The 16,483-nt window shown below is 38.3% G+C and overlaps 1 protein-coding gene across 4 annotated transcripts in view; it reads left to right on the forward strand.

The window, feature by feature from the left end:
• LOC117299225 (DNA-directed RNA polymerase III subunit RPC2-like) overlaps window positions 1–16,483 on the forward strand; it is a 43,806-nt gene that overhangs the window by 274 nt on the left and 27,049 nt on the right. For 2 of the 4 annotated variants that reach the window (XM_033782690.1, XM_033782691.1), the window contains exons 2-13: window positions 203–307; window positions 2,908–2,997; window positions 4,141–4,205; window positions 6,849–7,025; window positions 7,241–7,450; window positions 9,939–10,020; window positions 10,601–10,750; window positions 11,807–11,923; window positions 12,480–12,617; window positions 12,870–13,031; window positions 13,394–13,504; window positions 14,502–14,591. In XM_033782690.1, the coding sequence (XP_033638581.1) occupies window positions 227–307; window positions 2,908–2,997; window positions 4,141–4,205; window positions 6,849–7,025; window positions 7,241–7,450; window positions 9,939–10,020; window positions 10,601–10,750; window positions 11,807–11,923; window positions 12,480–12,617; window positions 12,870–13,031; window positions 13,394–13,504; window positions 14,502–14,591 (1,473 nt within the window). In that variant the 5' untranslated portion in view covers window positions 203–226. Of the gene's footprint in view, window positions 1–150; window positions 308–2,907; window positions 2,998–4,140; window positions 4,206–6,848; window positions 7,026–7,240; window positions 7,451–8,435; window positions 8,465–9,938; window positions 10,021–10,600; window positions 10,751–11,806; window positions 11,924–12,479; window positions 12,618–12,869; window positions 13,032–13,393; window positions 13,505–14,501; window positions 14,592–16,483 lie in introns of those variants that run through there. The other 2 variants (XM_033782689.1, XM_033782692.1) reach the window with 2 other exon arrangements.

Genomic DNA, 16,483 nt, shown 5'->3' on the forward strand with positions numbered 1-16,483 from the left:
TTTGTTAAAGTGCTCTTTAAAAATGCCAATTCTTAACTTAGATAAAATTTAATCTACTTCTTGTAATTATTTTAAAAATAAGACACTTTTTCAATATGTCTAATAACTTAATTTTGTTAAGGCTGTCTTTAATAAAGATGGCTGCGCCCATAACGAGAGCATGAATTACAGTACAGTCGATGACGACATTCTCTGTTTCTAGGATTCATTTGATGCAGAAATCATCATGGGGGTAGAGAAGGAAGATTCACAGCCTTCAGGCAACATTGACAAGGCACATCTAGCGGCACCTATAAAAACAGTGGAGGTAAATCATGATTCGTGGAGGTTGTTGAGCTCGTGTGTTTGACTTTGATGATTCGTGGAGGTTGTTGAGCTCGTGTGTTTTTGTTATCTGTATCCCTGATGGATTTTTGACATGCATGACAATTGACATGGTGACTGATGATGATGGTGGGATAGCCCTGCCTGGTAGGACGTCGGTCAGTGCTACTGCACTGACGTCCTTGGTATAAAGGTTCTTTACAATGCACTGCACTGCACTGTATATGTCTACACCCTCGCATGCACACAACTACGACAGTACGCAATACACCAGATGGTGGACTGTACTTTCACGGAAGAAGAAGAAGAAGAAGAAACACAAATTTGACTAATTATTTTTTACCTGATTTGAGAATTCCGTTCATGTACTTTTTTTTTCCCCCTTCATTTTCAATAAGTTCACACCTGACAATTAATAATTGCCAAAAATAAGCCAAAGTTCTGTACAGGCGATGTGATCATCATGATCATTGATTGTGTACCAATTGATAGTGTGAGCTAAAGTGCGCATGGCTTTGAGTTTAGTGCCGTAATTGTAAAAGTAAAAGTAAAAATATTTTTAACTGATTTTTGAAGATTTTTCGCAATGGTACGGGACCTTTATAACCCTGGAATCCGTCGCGTTGCCTGCAACGGAGGAGTCCAACCTGGGCTAATGGTGGGACTGTGTAACTTAGACCCAGTAACTGGGGCGCTGTACTCCTTTTTTCACACTAAATACCAACAACTCACGACAACAATTTTTAAATGCACTTTAACAGAACATTTGAACATAAGTCAACCGTTAAATATATGCAGAAGAGTCATATACATATTTACACCTACTCTAGAACTATTTCGGTTTTGTTCCGCTATCGTCTCCCATAACCTCAGAAGTTTATATCTCTCACGCCATGACAATGATGGTTCAATGAATTTTGGAATCACAAATCTCTTCTTCGTTTTTCTTCTTTTTCATCTTGGTTCCCAGACGCGTGTCTATATGTTTTGTACACAAAGCACGGATCGGGTATTTTTTCTTTCTAGGGAAAACATGTGCAGATAATTCTCAATGTTTGTCCTGAGGAAAAAAAATATAAGCGCACGATCGTCACGTGTCGTGACTTCGCGATGCTTTCGGCAGTTCGGGGACAATCAGTGTAGTGGTAAAACAAAGTGGTTGGGGACTTAATTACGGTAAGAATTTATCATTTTTTAACAATTTTTGAGATTGCAGAGTGGATTCTCTGGTCATCCCCGGGGACAATGAGATATCAAAGGACACATAGAGCCTAATTTTGGCAAGATTAAAAAAAAAAATGGAAGATTTGTGATTCCCAAATTCATTGAACCATCATTGTCATGGTGTGAGAGATATAAACCTATGAGGTTACGGGAGACGATAGCGGAACAAAACCGAAATAGTTCTAGGAGTAAAACATGCACCTAAAATCACTTTCATACTACAAAATTGTAGTTTTAATTGTAACAATTTTACAATTAAAAATACAATTTTTTCACCAGTTTGAAAGTGATTTTATGTGCATATGACTCTTGTGCATATATTGAACGATTGAGTTATGTTCAAATGTTCTTTTAATAAAGTGCATTTAAAAATTGTTGTTGTGAGTTGTTGTGAGGGGTCGTGAGTTGGTATTTAGTGCTACCCCTAAAAATTTTGACATTATCGGGCGTACTAACAATAACGAAATTAAAGGCAGTGGATGCTATTGGTAATTACTCAAAATAATTATTAGCATAAAACCTAACTTGGTACCGAGTAATTGGCAGAGGTTGATAGTATAAAACATTGTGAGAAATGGCTCACTCTACATACTCTGATTCTTCTGAAGTAATGTAGTTTTCGAGCAAGATGTAATTTTCCACAAAGTTGATTTGGAGACCTCACATTTAGAGTTCGAGGTCTTGTAATCATGCCTCTGAAAGCACACAACTTTGTGTGACAAGGGTGCTTTTTTCTTTCATTATTATCTTGCAACTTCGACAACCGATTGAGATCAAATTTTCACAGCTTTGTTATTGTTTGCATATGTTGAGACACACCAACTGTGAAGAGTAGTCTTTGACAATAACCATTAGTGTCCACTGTCTTTATAATATGTAAATACGACACCATTTTTACCTAGTTTCCCATTGGAAATGAATACCGAAATCAATTATGTCAAATTTATTATGTCTGAAATGCTCTTGATTAATAAATCCGGAGCAGTTTCCTCGCCCTTTAAATCAGTAAGAAACTGACAGACTCAAAACATCCCTCTGCCACGTTTAAATGAGCATAACTCCCCATTCTATAAGCTATTGAAACGAAATAAACACCATTGGGTTGCTTTTGCTATCCTCTTTCCAATGTATCAAACTTGTTGGGGTTGTCTAGAAAAATGCAAAAAGTGCTGGACTCCCTAATTATAGTTTAGAAACGTTTGTTTGAAATATACATTCTTTCATGTACATTGGGTTAAGTCAACATGTTTCCATTGTTAGTTCAATCTCTCAGGTTTTGTTTGAATATTGTTGAACTTTTTGGTCAAATTTGAAGACTCCAAAACCTAAGTTTTACTTGTTTTGTTGGTCCTGTTGCAGGAGAAATGGAAGTTACTACCAGCCTTTCTGAAGGTACGGGGTTTGGTGAGACAGCATATCGACTCCTTCAATTACTTCATCAATATTGAGGTAAAATAAACAGTCAATAACTGACCATCCTGTGTATTCATATTATTTGTCTTTATTGTACATTCATAAATACCTAAGACAGTTTATCCACTCTGATTGGTCAAGAGGGCATCATGTTGGTGTGTTTGAACGGATGATATACATAACACCAGTAAAAAGTGTTGAAACATGGGCGTGACACGCAAACTTGCACCTGTGCTTATAAGACAGTTTCTTCATTCCTATTGGTCTAGAGCAATGGCTGGAACAGTTGTGCCACATCACAGCAATCTCCTTATAAGGAGTTGTTTACCCGAGGGCCTCACCATTTCATAGCTGGAGGGGTGTTGTGTTGAAAGAAATCATTGAACAATTATAATTTTTTCATTATTTTACTTTTTGACCAAAAAGTGTTGATGTTTTTGACCATATCCGTAAAATTATCAAGAACCAGGCCTCGGCGAGTTTAAACCACTAATTGAAAACCTCTTCACCACACATTGATTCCCTTGGGGTTTTTTTTTTGGGGGGGGGGGTGTTCGTTTATTGCACTTGTTACCTGTCTCATTTTGATCTGTTATTAATCTATTGATTGATTAAATAATTACTGATTTACTTTCTATCTTTTATTTGTTGGTTTGTATATAAGGCATCCCAGCCTACAACATGTACAGGCTTTTGCCTTTATGGGTCATACCTCCATACAGTTTCAGTCTATTCAGTAAAGATTTTCATTTTACTGATTCCAATACATTGTGTGTTACATTTACAACCAGCTCATCACATTCTCTATTGTTGTCTCTGATCTACATATTTTAAAAAAGAGAAAACCAGCTGTGATGAGTTGCCAGTCTGATGAAGCCACTAGTGTAATGGTGAAATGGCCAGTCTGATGAAGCCACTAGTGTAATGGTGAAATGGCCCACACGAGTTTGTTCTCGACTTTCATCCATTTGGAAGTAAAATGAGCATCTTTACTGAAGTTTTAAATAAACATTCACAATGAATGGATTCAAGAGTTTCTGTTAACTAATCAAGTTGTTTGTTTTGATTTATGTGTGTAAACAAACATTGATTGATTGATTAATTTCAGTACATTCATGTGATTTTTATTTGAGAGTATTTGTAATATTTGTTTTTGTATCCTCCTTGTTTGGTTGTTAGATCAAGAAGATAATGATGGCCAATGAGAAGATAGTGAGTGATGCAGATCCTAACTTCTATATGAAGTAAGTTTTATCTCTAGATGTTGTGCTGCAATAATGAATGTACCCTATTGATCTGAGACCCATAATCAGCTGAATGATAATGGGTCTCAAGTATTGTCTCAAATCAACAAGTTGCACTTCTCAAGTTCTCAGCCTTGGTCTCGTTTACGATCTGATGCTTGTGATCTCAATATATAACTGGTTTGGACCAAGACATGGTCTGCTTTAACACTTTTGTTGATGTTGCAGATGACAGGAAGATTAGCAGAGTATGTGTGTTTAGATTTCAAACCAATCTTTGGGGGGAATTCATCTTGAGGGGCTTACATGTAGCTAAACTCAGACCTGTGTGCTTTGTCTTGAGGGGCTTAGCTAAACTCAGACCTGTGTGCTTTGTCTTAAGGGGCTTAGCTAAACTCAGACCTGTGTGCTTTGTTTTTGAAAGGGCATGGCATGAGGAAAAAGCTTTTCAAGGGCACCAAGGCAATGACCAGGGGGGGGCATGGATGCAATCGTCTTTATTGCCTTCGTGAAGTATGCCTGTAAACTACATTGTATATCAGAACGATATCATTTCCCTACGTATGTTCTTACTTCCCTAAAGCTGTTCTATGTCCCAAATCCAACTCGGGCCTGAAGAAGAGCTACTTGTCATACCCAAAGAGTGAAATGTGCAATTATGATTGGCTTTTCAACTACCTGATAAGTCTTGTATCATACTCCCTAAACATGTATCAGTAACCCTTAAAGCGTTGTGTTCATTGAGCATTAGTATAGTCTTGTATCATACTCCCTAAACATGTATCAGTAACCCTTAAAGCGTTGTGTTCATTGAGCATTAGTATAGTCTTGTATCATACTCCCTAAACATGTATCAGTAACCCTTAAAGCGTTGTGTTCATTGAGCATTAGTATAGTCTTGTATCATACTCCCTAAACATGTATCAGTAACCCTTAAAGCGTTGTGTTCATTGCGCATTAGTATAGTCTCGTATCATACTCCCTAAACATGTATCAGTTACCCTTAAAGCGTTGTGTTCATTGAGCATTAGTATAGTCTCGTATCATACTCCCTAAACATGTATCAGTAACCCTTAAAGCGTTGTGTTCATTGAGCATTAGTATAGTCTCGTATCATACTCCCTAAACATGTATCAGTAACCCTTAAAGCGTTGTGTTCATTGAGCATTAGTATAGTCTCGTATCATACTCCCTAAACATGTATCAGTAACCCTTAAAGCGTTGTGTTCATTGAGCATTAGTATAGTCTTGTATCATACTCCCTAAACATGTATCAGTAACCCTTAAAGCGTTGTGTTCATTGAGCATTAGTATAGTCTTGTATCATACTCCCTAAACATGTATCAGTAACCCTTAAAGCGTTGTGTTCATTGCGCATTAGTATAGTCTTGTATCATACTCCCTAAACATGTATCAGTAACCCTTAAAGCGTTGTGTTCATTGAGCATTAGTATAGTCTTGTATCATACTCCCTAAACATGTATCAGTAACCCTTAAAGCGTTGTGTTCATTGCGCATTAGTATAGTCTCGTATCATACTCCCTAAACATGTATCAGTAACCCTTAAAGCGTTGTGTTCATTGAGCATTAGTATAGTCTCGTATCATACTCCCTAAACATGTATCAGTAACCCTTAAAGCGTTGTGTTCATTGAGCATTAGTATAGTCTTGTATCATACTCCCTAAACATGTATCAGTAACCCTTAAAGCGTTGTGTTCATTGAGCATTAGTATAGTCTTGTATCATACTCCCTAAACATGTATCAGTAACCCTTAAAGCGTTGTGTTCATTGAGCATTAGTATAGTCTTGTATCATACTCCCTAAACATGTATCAGTAACCCTTAAAGCGTTGTGTTCATTGAGCATTAGTATAGTCTTGTATCATACTCCCTAAACATGTATCAGTAACCCTTAAAGCGTTGTGTTCATTGCGCATTAGTATAGTCTCGTATCATACTCCCTAAACATGTATCAGTAACCCTTAAAGCGTTGTGTTCATTGAGCATTAGTATAGTTGCAAAGCAACTTTGTAAGTTGGCGTTTTAGTGTCAGGTAAACAAGTCAGTTCCTACGTTGAAATGTAGGTGGCAACCTTCACAAAATTGAAACAAAGCGTTTCAATGCGATTCCCGAAGAATACAAAGTGCAAAAGATAAATTGAGGAGAGCACTGGAGTGTCTCTTGTTTTGATAAAAACGTTATTAGTTTGAGTTTAGGGTGTGATATGGACTACATCTAGTCTCAGAGTGTGTAGCAGGCAACGTTATTAGTTTGAGTTTAGGGTGTGATATGGACTACATCTAGTCTCAGAGTGTGTAGCAGGCGACGATCCAGCCCAAGCCTGATACAGGCCTGTGTGCTTCGTTTGTGAAAAGGCAAGGGCACCAAGGCATTTTCTCTTTGGTAAAGGGCACTCTATGAGGAAATTGTGAATTTCTACTGGAGCATTTCAAGGGCACCAAGGCACGGAGGCAATTGCCTTTGTTGCCTCTGTGAAGAATCAGGCCTGCTGATACAAACTCCGAGACTAGATATAGTCTGTATCACACCCAACCTCACCTAATAACTTGTAGTATTCCACAAGCAAGTGTGTGACGGATTGGGAACAAGACTTTATAACACATGACTATTTTGATTGCAGATATCTGAATATCTATATTGGAACACCAGATGTAGAGGAGAGTTTCAACATTACCAAACCAATCTCCCCTCATGAATGCCGTCTACGTGATATGACGTACTCCGCACCAATTACTGTAGATGTAGAATATACAAGAGGCTCACAGAGGGTCATCAGGAATAACTTACCTATAGGAAGGTCAGTACAATCATTTACATTCCAGCTCCTTATAGTAGCCACTAGGTGGTGTAGGTCACCAAGTGATAGTTTGTCAAACCTTATGTAATAGGCGCTTATTTTCTCTCAGTTTACCTGAATACTGCTACTTCTTAACACATTAGGAAATTTGTCACTTACGATGTTGTGACTACCCCTACATGTAACATACTAATGTACTATTTGTTCTCTTACAGGATGCCTATTATGTTACGAAGTTCCAACTGTGTCTTGAATGGGAAGAGTCCAGCAGAGTTAGCCAAGTTAAATGAATGTCCTTTAGATCCAGGAGGTTACTTCATATGTAAAGGTGTTGAGAAAGTCATCTTGATTCAAGAGCAGCTGTCAAAGAATAGAATGATTGTTGAATCTAGTAAGAAGGGGAGTGTTACCTGCAATGTTACAAGGTACTGCTAACTTACTAGTCAATACATGCCTATATGCAACCCTACATAGGTAGTAAGAAGGGGAGTGTTACCTGCAATGTTACAAGGTACTGCTAACTTACTAGTCAATACATGCCTATATGCAACCCTACATAGGTAGTAAGAAGGGGAGTGTTACCTGCAATGTTACAAGGTACTGCTAACTTACTAGTCAATACATGCCTATATGCAACCCTACATAGGTAGTAAGAAGGGGAGTGTTACCTGCAATGTTACAAGGTACTGCTAACTTACTAGTCAATACATGCCTATATGCAACCCTACAAGGTACTGCTAACTTACTAGTCAATACATGCCTATATGCAACCCTACATAGGTAGTAAGAAGGGGAGTGTTACCTGCAATGTTACAAGGTACTGCTAACTTACTAGTCAATACATGCCTATATGCAACCCTACATAGGTAGTAAGAAGGGGAGTGTTACCTGCAATGTTACAAGGTACTGCTAACTTACTAGTCAATACATGCCTATATGCAACCCTACAAGGTACTGCTAACTTACTAGTCAATACATGCCTATATGCAACCCTACAAGGTACTGCTAACTTACTAGTCAATACATGCCTATATGCAACCCTACATAGGTAGTAAGAAGGGGAGTGTTACCTGCAATGTTACAAGGTACTGCTAACTTACTAGTCAATACATGCCTATATGCAACCCTACATAGGTAGTAAGAAGGGGAGTGTTACCTGCAATGTTACAAGGTACTGCTAACTTACTAGTCAATACATGCCTATATGCAACCCTACAAGGTACTGCTAACTTACTAGTCAATACATGCCTATATGCAACCCTACAAGGTACTGCTAACTTACTAGTCAATACATGCCTATATGCAACCCTACATAGGTAGTAAGAAGGGGAGTGTTACCTGCAATGTTACAAGGTACTGCTAACTTACTAGTCAATACATGCCTATATGCAACCCTACATAGGTAGTAAGAAGGGGAGTGTTACCTGCAATGTTACAAGGTACTGCTAACTTACTAGTCAATACATGCCTATATGCAACCCTACAAGGTACTGCTAACTTACTAGTCAATACATGCCTATATGCAACCCTACAAGGTACTGCTAACTTACTAGTCAATACATGCCTATATGCAACCCTACAAGGTACTGCTAACTTACTAGTCAATACATGCCTATATGCAACCCTACAAGGTACTGCTAACTTACTAGTCAATACATGCCTATATGCAACCCTACAAGGTACTGCTAACTTACTAGTCAATACATGCCTATATGCAACCCTACAAGGTACTGCTAACTTACTAGTCAATACATGCCTATATGCAACCCTACAAGGTACTGCTAACTTACTAGTCAATACATGCCTATATGCAACCCTACAAGGTACTGCTAACTTACTAGTCAATACATGCCTATATGCAACCCTACAAGGTACTGCTAACTTACTAGTCAATACATGCCTATATGCAACTCTACATAGGTAGAAGGCATGTATGCTTCGTTTTTGAAAGGGCAAGGGCACCAAGGCATTTTCTCCTTGGTAAATACTGTAGCATTTGAAGGGCACCAAGGCAATGACCAGGGGGCATGAAGGCAATCCCCTTTGTTGCCTCCGTGGAGTATCAGGTCTGAGGTAGCCTCAACACTATCTGTATGACATGTATGAGGCATCACGTTAGAACCTTTAGATGTTGGAGTCAAACTGCACCATCATGGATGAGGGTACATTATGCATTTGTTGCACGCTGTGACAGGGTTCATGGTGTTTTGTAAACGTGAGGGGGAAAATGGCACCGGAGGTGAAGCCGAGGGTGTACAAAACCCATGGCCCCCGCCACAGTGTGCAACAATTGTTTCGTTATACCTTGATAACATTATTTCAAGTATTCTTCTCGAGGTTCTGTTATCACTTTCAACTACTACAGAGTTTACGTAGCAGATGAACAGTTGTTCAAATAAGAAACAATTCTTCACTGTTGCGTCAAATCACCAGGCGTGTTTCGTACACAGCGCTGGAAATTGACCAACGGTGGGAAAGATCAAGGTGAACAAAACTCATGTTCCCATCTGCTCTATGCAGCCATGGTACATGCGTTTTTGTATCACATCACATGATTGGTTCTCGACCAATGAAACTTTACATTTTGTAACCAAGGTATAACAAGTATGGTTAATGATACATAGTATAGTTAATGACAATACTAGAACATTATGACCAGGGAGTCAAATTATGGATCATTCATGTACGTCAGCCTGTAGACCACGGAAAGCAGCACTCCAAAAACATTGAGATAATTTCACTTTGGTACAGATATGTGTCCATATTGCATGCACAAATCTTCAGTCCATATTAATGGTGTGTAAATAAATTAGCAGCAGGTTTTTGCATGACACAGTGTGCCATTGAACGTTTGTTTCATCGGTAAACAGAAAGTTAATTAACGATTCATTCACTGTTATTTTGTTGTTTCAGTTCAACTCATGAAAAAAAGAGTCGTACCAATGTTATCCTGAAGAAAGGGCGACACTATCTGAAGCATAATACAATGTCTGAGGTAGGTCACATTCTCTTTTCATCTGCTGTCCTTTTGCTTGGCTTGCTTTCTGGTCAATTCAATATATCCACTTACTCATTAGACAGAATAGATTCTCAGTCTTGTGACTAAGGCCATGTCTGATTGGGTGTTGTTTTGCTAAGGGGCAGGGTGTTGCACTGCACAATTAAACACTGCGTGATCTTAGTTGTTCTTCCACAATTCTTACCACTTGTTGTGAAATATGCTGTATGAAGAGAATTTATGTCTATTGGTTACATGGGTAAGTTCGAAGTAGTGTTCCGTTCAAAAATTTGCTCCCGAACTATCCTGCGCAAACTTCTAAAGCATGCCAGGTAAAAAGGTAAGCTACATAAAATAATGGCATACCGCGCAAAAAAATGGCCGTGTGCCCAATAGTGTAATGTTTGAACACTAATTACAAAAATTTGACTGGCCTTTTTGTGGAGAACTCTTGACATTGTTATCTCCAGCAATTATTTTAAGTAATTACCAATAGTGTCCACACTGCCTTTAACCAAGTGATGACCTACATGTAGTTGATATGTTCTTGAATAACGATATGATGTGGATATTACAGGATATTCCGATTGTAGCAGTATTTAAAGCTATGGGAATGGAGAGTGATCAGGAGATAGTACAGGTTATTGGAGTTGAAGACAGTATTATGTCAATATTTGCACCCAACCTTGAAGAGTGTCATAAACTACAGATCTACACACAAACACAGGTAAGTTCAAACCAATAATATCTTATTATTTCAATTGATTCTCATCACCTTAAATTTTGAACAAATATTTTCCTGTTTTTTGTAAATTACTTTACATTTATAACTATGAGCAGGTTCGTGTGTGCACATTTAGTCGACCTGTGATTGACCACTATTACCAGCAACGTTCATGCGCAGTGACGCACTCACTTAAATGACTTGTTTGAAAGTCTAGTCAACCATCGTACCGTGGTATTCAACACTCCATCGCCTTCCACGTTTTTGTCATAGTGTCACTGGTTCCCTTGTGTTCTTTACACACGTTAGAATGGAACACGGGAACAAACAATGGTCATCAGGGTGGTTACAAATTGTCGACCACAGTAGTCAACCATTGGTCGGCCAGCCTGGGTTCAAGTCAAAATAGTCAACCTTTAGTTAACCATGGTGCACACCCGAACTTGCTCTAATACAAAAATAATAATAAAAAAGTATTTATATAGCACCATAAGCGAGGCCTCAAAGCGCTTAACACAAAATAAAAATACGTTTACAAATGTACCACAAAGAAGAAAAAAAGATTATTAAAATTAAACAAAACCACAAGGAGCAAAAAAATATATAAAATTAGATACTCATTCAAAAATAACCTAAGTAAATAAATAACAGGAAAAAAATTTGGAGGTGAGAGGTTGCCAGCACCTCACCCATACGTCGAGATCCTCAGCAACTGGCATACATTGTACATAACAAAAAAATGCATACTATATACATATTGATAACAAGCAGAGCTAAAATCAACACAACAGTTAGAGAATGGCAGTATTGTAGCTGCAACTGTTGATAAGGGCAGCCTGTACTTCAATCAACACAGTGTTTCAGAAACTGGCTAAGGATGACTATTTCATTCTTTGGCTCTAGTGAAGACGGACTTTATTCAGCTCCTATGCTGTTCGGCAACAGCAATATTATACAAGTATAACAATACAATAATGTTTTTGACTAGATTTAGTCATGCCATAACTCTCTTATCACAAACCTAGTGAGTCCATTTATTGGTTTTGTTATTTTGTGCAGGCTTTAAAGTTCATTGGAAGTAAAGTGCGTCAGAGACGAATGTGGGGTGGATCTAAGAAGAGTAAGACTGATGAAGCTAGAGAAATCTTAGCAACTACCGTACTAGCACATGTTCCTGTAAGTCTGTATGTCTTGATATCGGTCTGCAGACCATTGCTTACCTAAGATGCCTAAGCCTTATCGTTTCTTTGAAAGTAATAATAATTTAATAGATGTAAATTTGCATGGGGGATAAAGAATATTAATTTTGGTTTTACGCAAAAATGTGTGTAAGCACTGTGTACTCAGTACTTTCCCAAGCTCTGTGAAAGGCATATTACTCTGGTGAGATTTGGACCCCTGCCCCAAGAATATATTGGTTTCTCATGTAGCGCTCAAATCCGTCACTTAGTGACGCTCGTGGCCCCTTCAACAAAGTTAACCCAAGTCACTGGGCTGAACCCATACTCGCTTTGGTAAATGAACATTCTCCGTTTGTGCCCCCAAACTTTGGAATGATCTCTCCACAAATAAACGTGATTCCGGGACTGAGAGCACGGTGATAACCAACGTTGTTTCACGATTGCTCTTTCTTTCTTGTTTATTCCTCTTATTCTTATGTAAAACACTCTGTATGAAGCACTATATAAGTGTTGTATGTGCATTATTATTACTTCTTTGTGTTTCTGTTCAGGTTGTTCAATTCAATTTCAAGCCTAAATGTATCTATCTGGCATTAATGGTGAGACGAGTGATACAAGCACAGGGAGATGTGTATAAAGTAGATGATAAGGATTACTATGGCAACAAGAGATTAGAGTTAGCTGGTCAGGTGAGTTTTAGTGACACACAATCACTGTTACAATACTGTATGCCAGATTGGAATAGCCTGCCCTTATTGGTTGTTAAAGAAAAGGGACATTTCACTCTCAAATTTGTCAGCTTTAATGTTTTTGTAGCATTGTGTGAACCTAAGGAAAATTTGTTTTCATATAAATACAATAAATATTTCTTCTCATTAACAAGAAATAAAAGTTTGAATAATCATTTTGAGATAATTAATTTTGTATTTGTATTTTCTCAGTTGATAGCCTTATTGTTTGAAGATCTATTCAAGAAGTTTAACAGTGAGTTAAAGAAGATTGCTGATCAGACCATTCCTAAGCCAAGAGCAGCTCAGTTTGATATCGTCAAACACATGAGACAAGATCAGATTACTAATGGACTCATCATTGCTATCTCAACGGTAAGATTATGATGTTATACTTCTGGTTTGCGGTAACACCATGTGTGTATCTACACTTGCCAGGTAGAGTTTGTTCTTGAGAGAACTGTCTTGTTATAATATTTTACTACCGCTGAGTAGATTTTTTGAAGTCGGGAGACTTCTCAGTTCTGAAAAGAACTGTCCTGCTTGTACTACTACTTGTACTTAAGCTTTAAGTGTATCATTTTTAACTTCACTACCGCGGAGTGAGTCCTCAATTGGTCTCAATGTTCTGACTAGCTTGAGCTAGTCATCGTCAGGAGACTAAAGAAATGTGAGTGAAGTTGGCCGATTTAAGAAACCACTATTATCATTATTATTTATGTTTGAAACCTTGTCAGGGTAACTGGTCAGTAAAGAGATTCAAGATGGATAGAGCTGGAGTGACGCAAGTCTTGTCCAGATTGTCCTTTATTTCATGTCTTGGTATGATGACAAGGATCTCCAGTCAGGTAGGATTAACAACTTTATTGTCTTTAACATGAAGGGTGAGCACACTACCTGTGTATCTCTTTGTACACACTTTATATAGAACACCATATGTTCTTGTGGTCTCTTTGTGTTCCAGTTCCTCTGCAGCCCTTTTCTGTTTCTCCCATAGCTAGTTGACATTAACAGCCTTGTGATGGGCAACCCTCAGAGCAAAGTAAAAGCCAAGTAGGATTTGAAACTTTGCATGGTGGAAATACGATATAGAAAGGTTTGCGGTAACACCATGTAATGACTATCTCTAATGAGTTGGGGCGGTTCTGAAAAGAACCGTTGGTTTCAACTCGACGTTTCGATCAGTATGTTCTGATTGTCTTCTGGAGAAAGAAAAAGCCAGAATGATATTTGTGACCGGCTCTGAACAAATGGCCCTTATCTCATAAATTTTACTTTTTTAACAAACATGGACAGAAAGGCCAGACACTTTAATTTGGTGTATGCTGGAGCTCTGTAGAGTTTTGAAATCTGGAGATAAAACCCAGCATTTGAAAATATGGAAACAGTTGGTTGTAAGCTTCAAGATGACTCAAAATTTACAATAAAGGGGGTTCCTACATTGTGCAATCACTCTCAATATGTACTTGTATTAGCGTAACGAAGAGCTGTTGGTTGTATATAACATTGTGAGAAATGAATTAATTTGAATTATCGTAGTTTTTGAGAAGGAAGTTATTTCTCACTAAAGTATTTGAATCTGAAAGACTTCAGGCCTGAAGCCTTGTTCAGGCATTTGAAAGTACACAAATTTGTGCAACAGTTTATTTTTCTTTTATTATTGTCTGTCAACTTCATAACCAATTGAGCCCAAATTTGTACAGATTTATTACTTTATGCACTTGTTGGGGGATACACCAAATGAGATTCTGGTCTTTGACATTTACCAAACGTGTCCAGTGCCTTTAAGTTAATTGATTGAATGACAAAGCTATTGATGATTCCATTCTTTCTTCTTTCTAATAGTTTGAGAAGACAAGGAAAGTGAGTGGACCTCGATCCCTTCAGCCATCACAATGGGGAATGTTATGTCCATCAGATACACCAGAAGGAGAAGTAAGATAGTGTAACACGTTAACTGTGGGTGTCACTTAGTAATATAATAGCAGGATAGTAAGCATACAAATGAAACTCCAAGACACTGTTCTCTAATTGCTAAATACAGTAATGTTTTATTTATAACTGTATATTTCTGAAGCGATACAATGTGATCCAGAGAAGTGTCACGATGAGTGTGTAAGACAAGAGTGACCAGGCAAAAGAAAATAAGGCTTCTATATATTGTTTAAGGATGAGGATGATTGAGGATGAGTATGTTGGGAGGTCCTAAGGAAAACACATAAATTGTTATGTCCAGACATGGTCCAGACAACCAGTCTACTGGTGTCTGGGTGGGGCATAGATTTATTGAGATGGCCTTGTGCATGGTGGCACAACAAAGTCTAAGCTTACACTACTTCCATCTCGGGGAAGAAAATGTCCTCATTTTCAAAGTAGAATAATTAAGACAACAGTAAAACAACAATTATCAATAAAGCTTAGAACACATAAGTTGTCACGGAATTAACAAAAGTAAGCATATAGGCATATGTTGCAACAGCAAAAACAAACTACAAATAAAAAAAAATTAAAAAAGAAGGGAAAAAAAAACTGAAACAAAATCACTCGGCCTACTAAGGACACATGAATAATAATCAAAGCAAAATTTGAAAACAACAAATGTAGTGATATGATACAGGAAAAAAATAAATAAATAAATAAAAATAAAAAATAAACGCAGTGAAAGGACATGCACCTTAGGGCATCGAATCCAAACACCATGGAATCTAGTGAAGTCTAATTACAGATGCAAACAAACCCAAAACAAGGGTAATTACTATGCAGAGTATACATCATCAGTTTAGCTGCGCTTATCAATGTAAACAGAAACAATCCACTCAATATGAAGGCAACACAGAGGAACAACTATTATAATTACACATGAAATACAATCAAAAAGTCAAAGATGATTAGTAAAAGGAACCATGGTGTACAAACTATTGTAAACTGGACATAATGTTCATAAAAACGTGCCCATTAAGGTAACATACATGGCAATATTTAAGTACAAAATCCCAAACGATCTGGTCGCGTCACAACTCTACCACTACGCGTGCGCTGTCCGGAACAGGGAATTGGGGACTTGTAGGAGGGGGTAGGACGCAAAATTACAGGGGCAGATGGGGGAGGGCTCGCCAGCATTGGGGCTGACGGGGGAGGAGGGCTCACTGGTACGGGAACAGATGAGAAAGAAGATGGAGCTCTCGGGTTGGGTGGACAAGGGGTAACATGTGTGGAAAAGGGGAGGGAACCAGAAAGTGCACTGTAAGGGGGCAGTAAGCCAGCATGTCGTTGGGGAGCGGCCAATAATCCACGGTCATGATCGATAGGGGAAATGAAAGGCTTCAACCTGTTGTAATGAACGCATTGAGGCTTCGATTTGAGGTCATGAACATCCACAATGGTATAGGTGACAGATTCACCTTGCGCAGACGGGTGGGCTGAGAGCACTTTAAACGGGCCTTTCCAGTGGGGGGCAAGTTTTACTCGTGACTTTGCCGGATCATTTCGCCACACGAATTGACCAGGTGTAAACTGTGTGAACTTAGCGTTGTGGTCTTAGTGATGTTTTTGTGATGAACTTGCATGGTTCTGACGATCACTTGCAAAATCAAATGCCGAAGCGAGGCGAGATTTCAGAGAGGTGACATAAGATTCGGGTGAATCAAAGCTACACGTATGTTGGGATGGTGGTGAAATGAGAATATGGGCAGGTAATCGGGGTTCTCTACCTTTTGCCAAATAAAATGGGGAATAACCAGTAGAAGAATGGGTAGTGGAATTGTAGGCCATTTGGACTTGAGCAAGATAATCATCCCATTCAGCGGTAGTTGGGGTTGCTAGGTATT

The sequence above is a fragment of the Asterias rubens genome, chromosome 14 (genome assembly GCF_902459465.1).
Source record: "Asterias rubens chromosome 14, eAstRub1.3, whole genome shotgun sequence".
Taxonomy (NCBI): Eukaryota; Metazoa; Echinodermata; class Asteroidea; order Forcipulatida; family Asteriidae; genus Asterias; species Asterias rubens.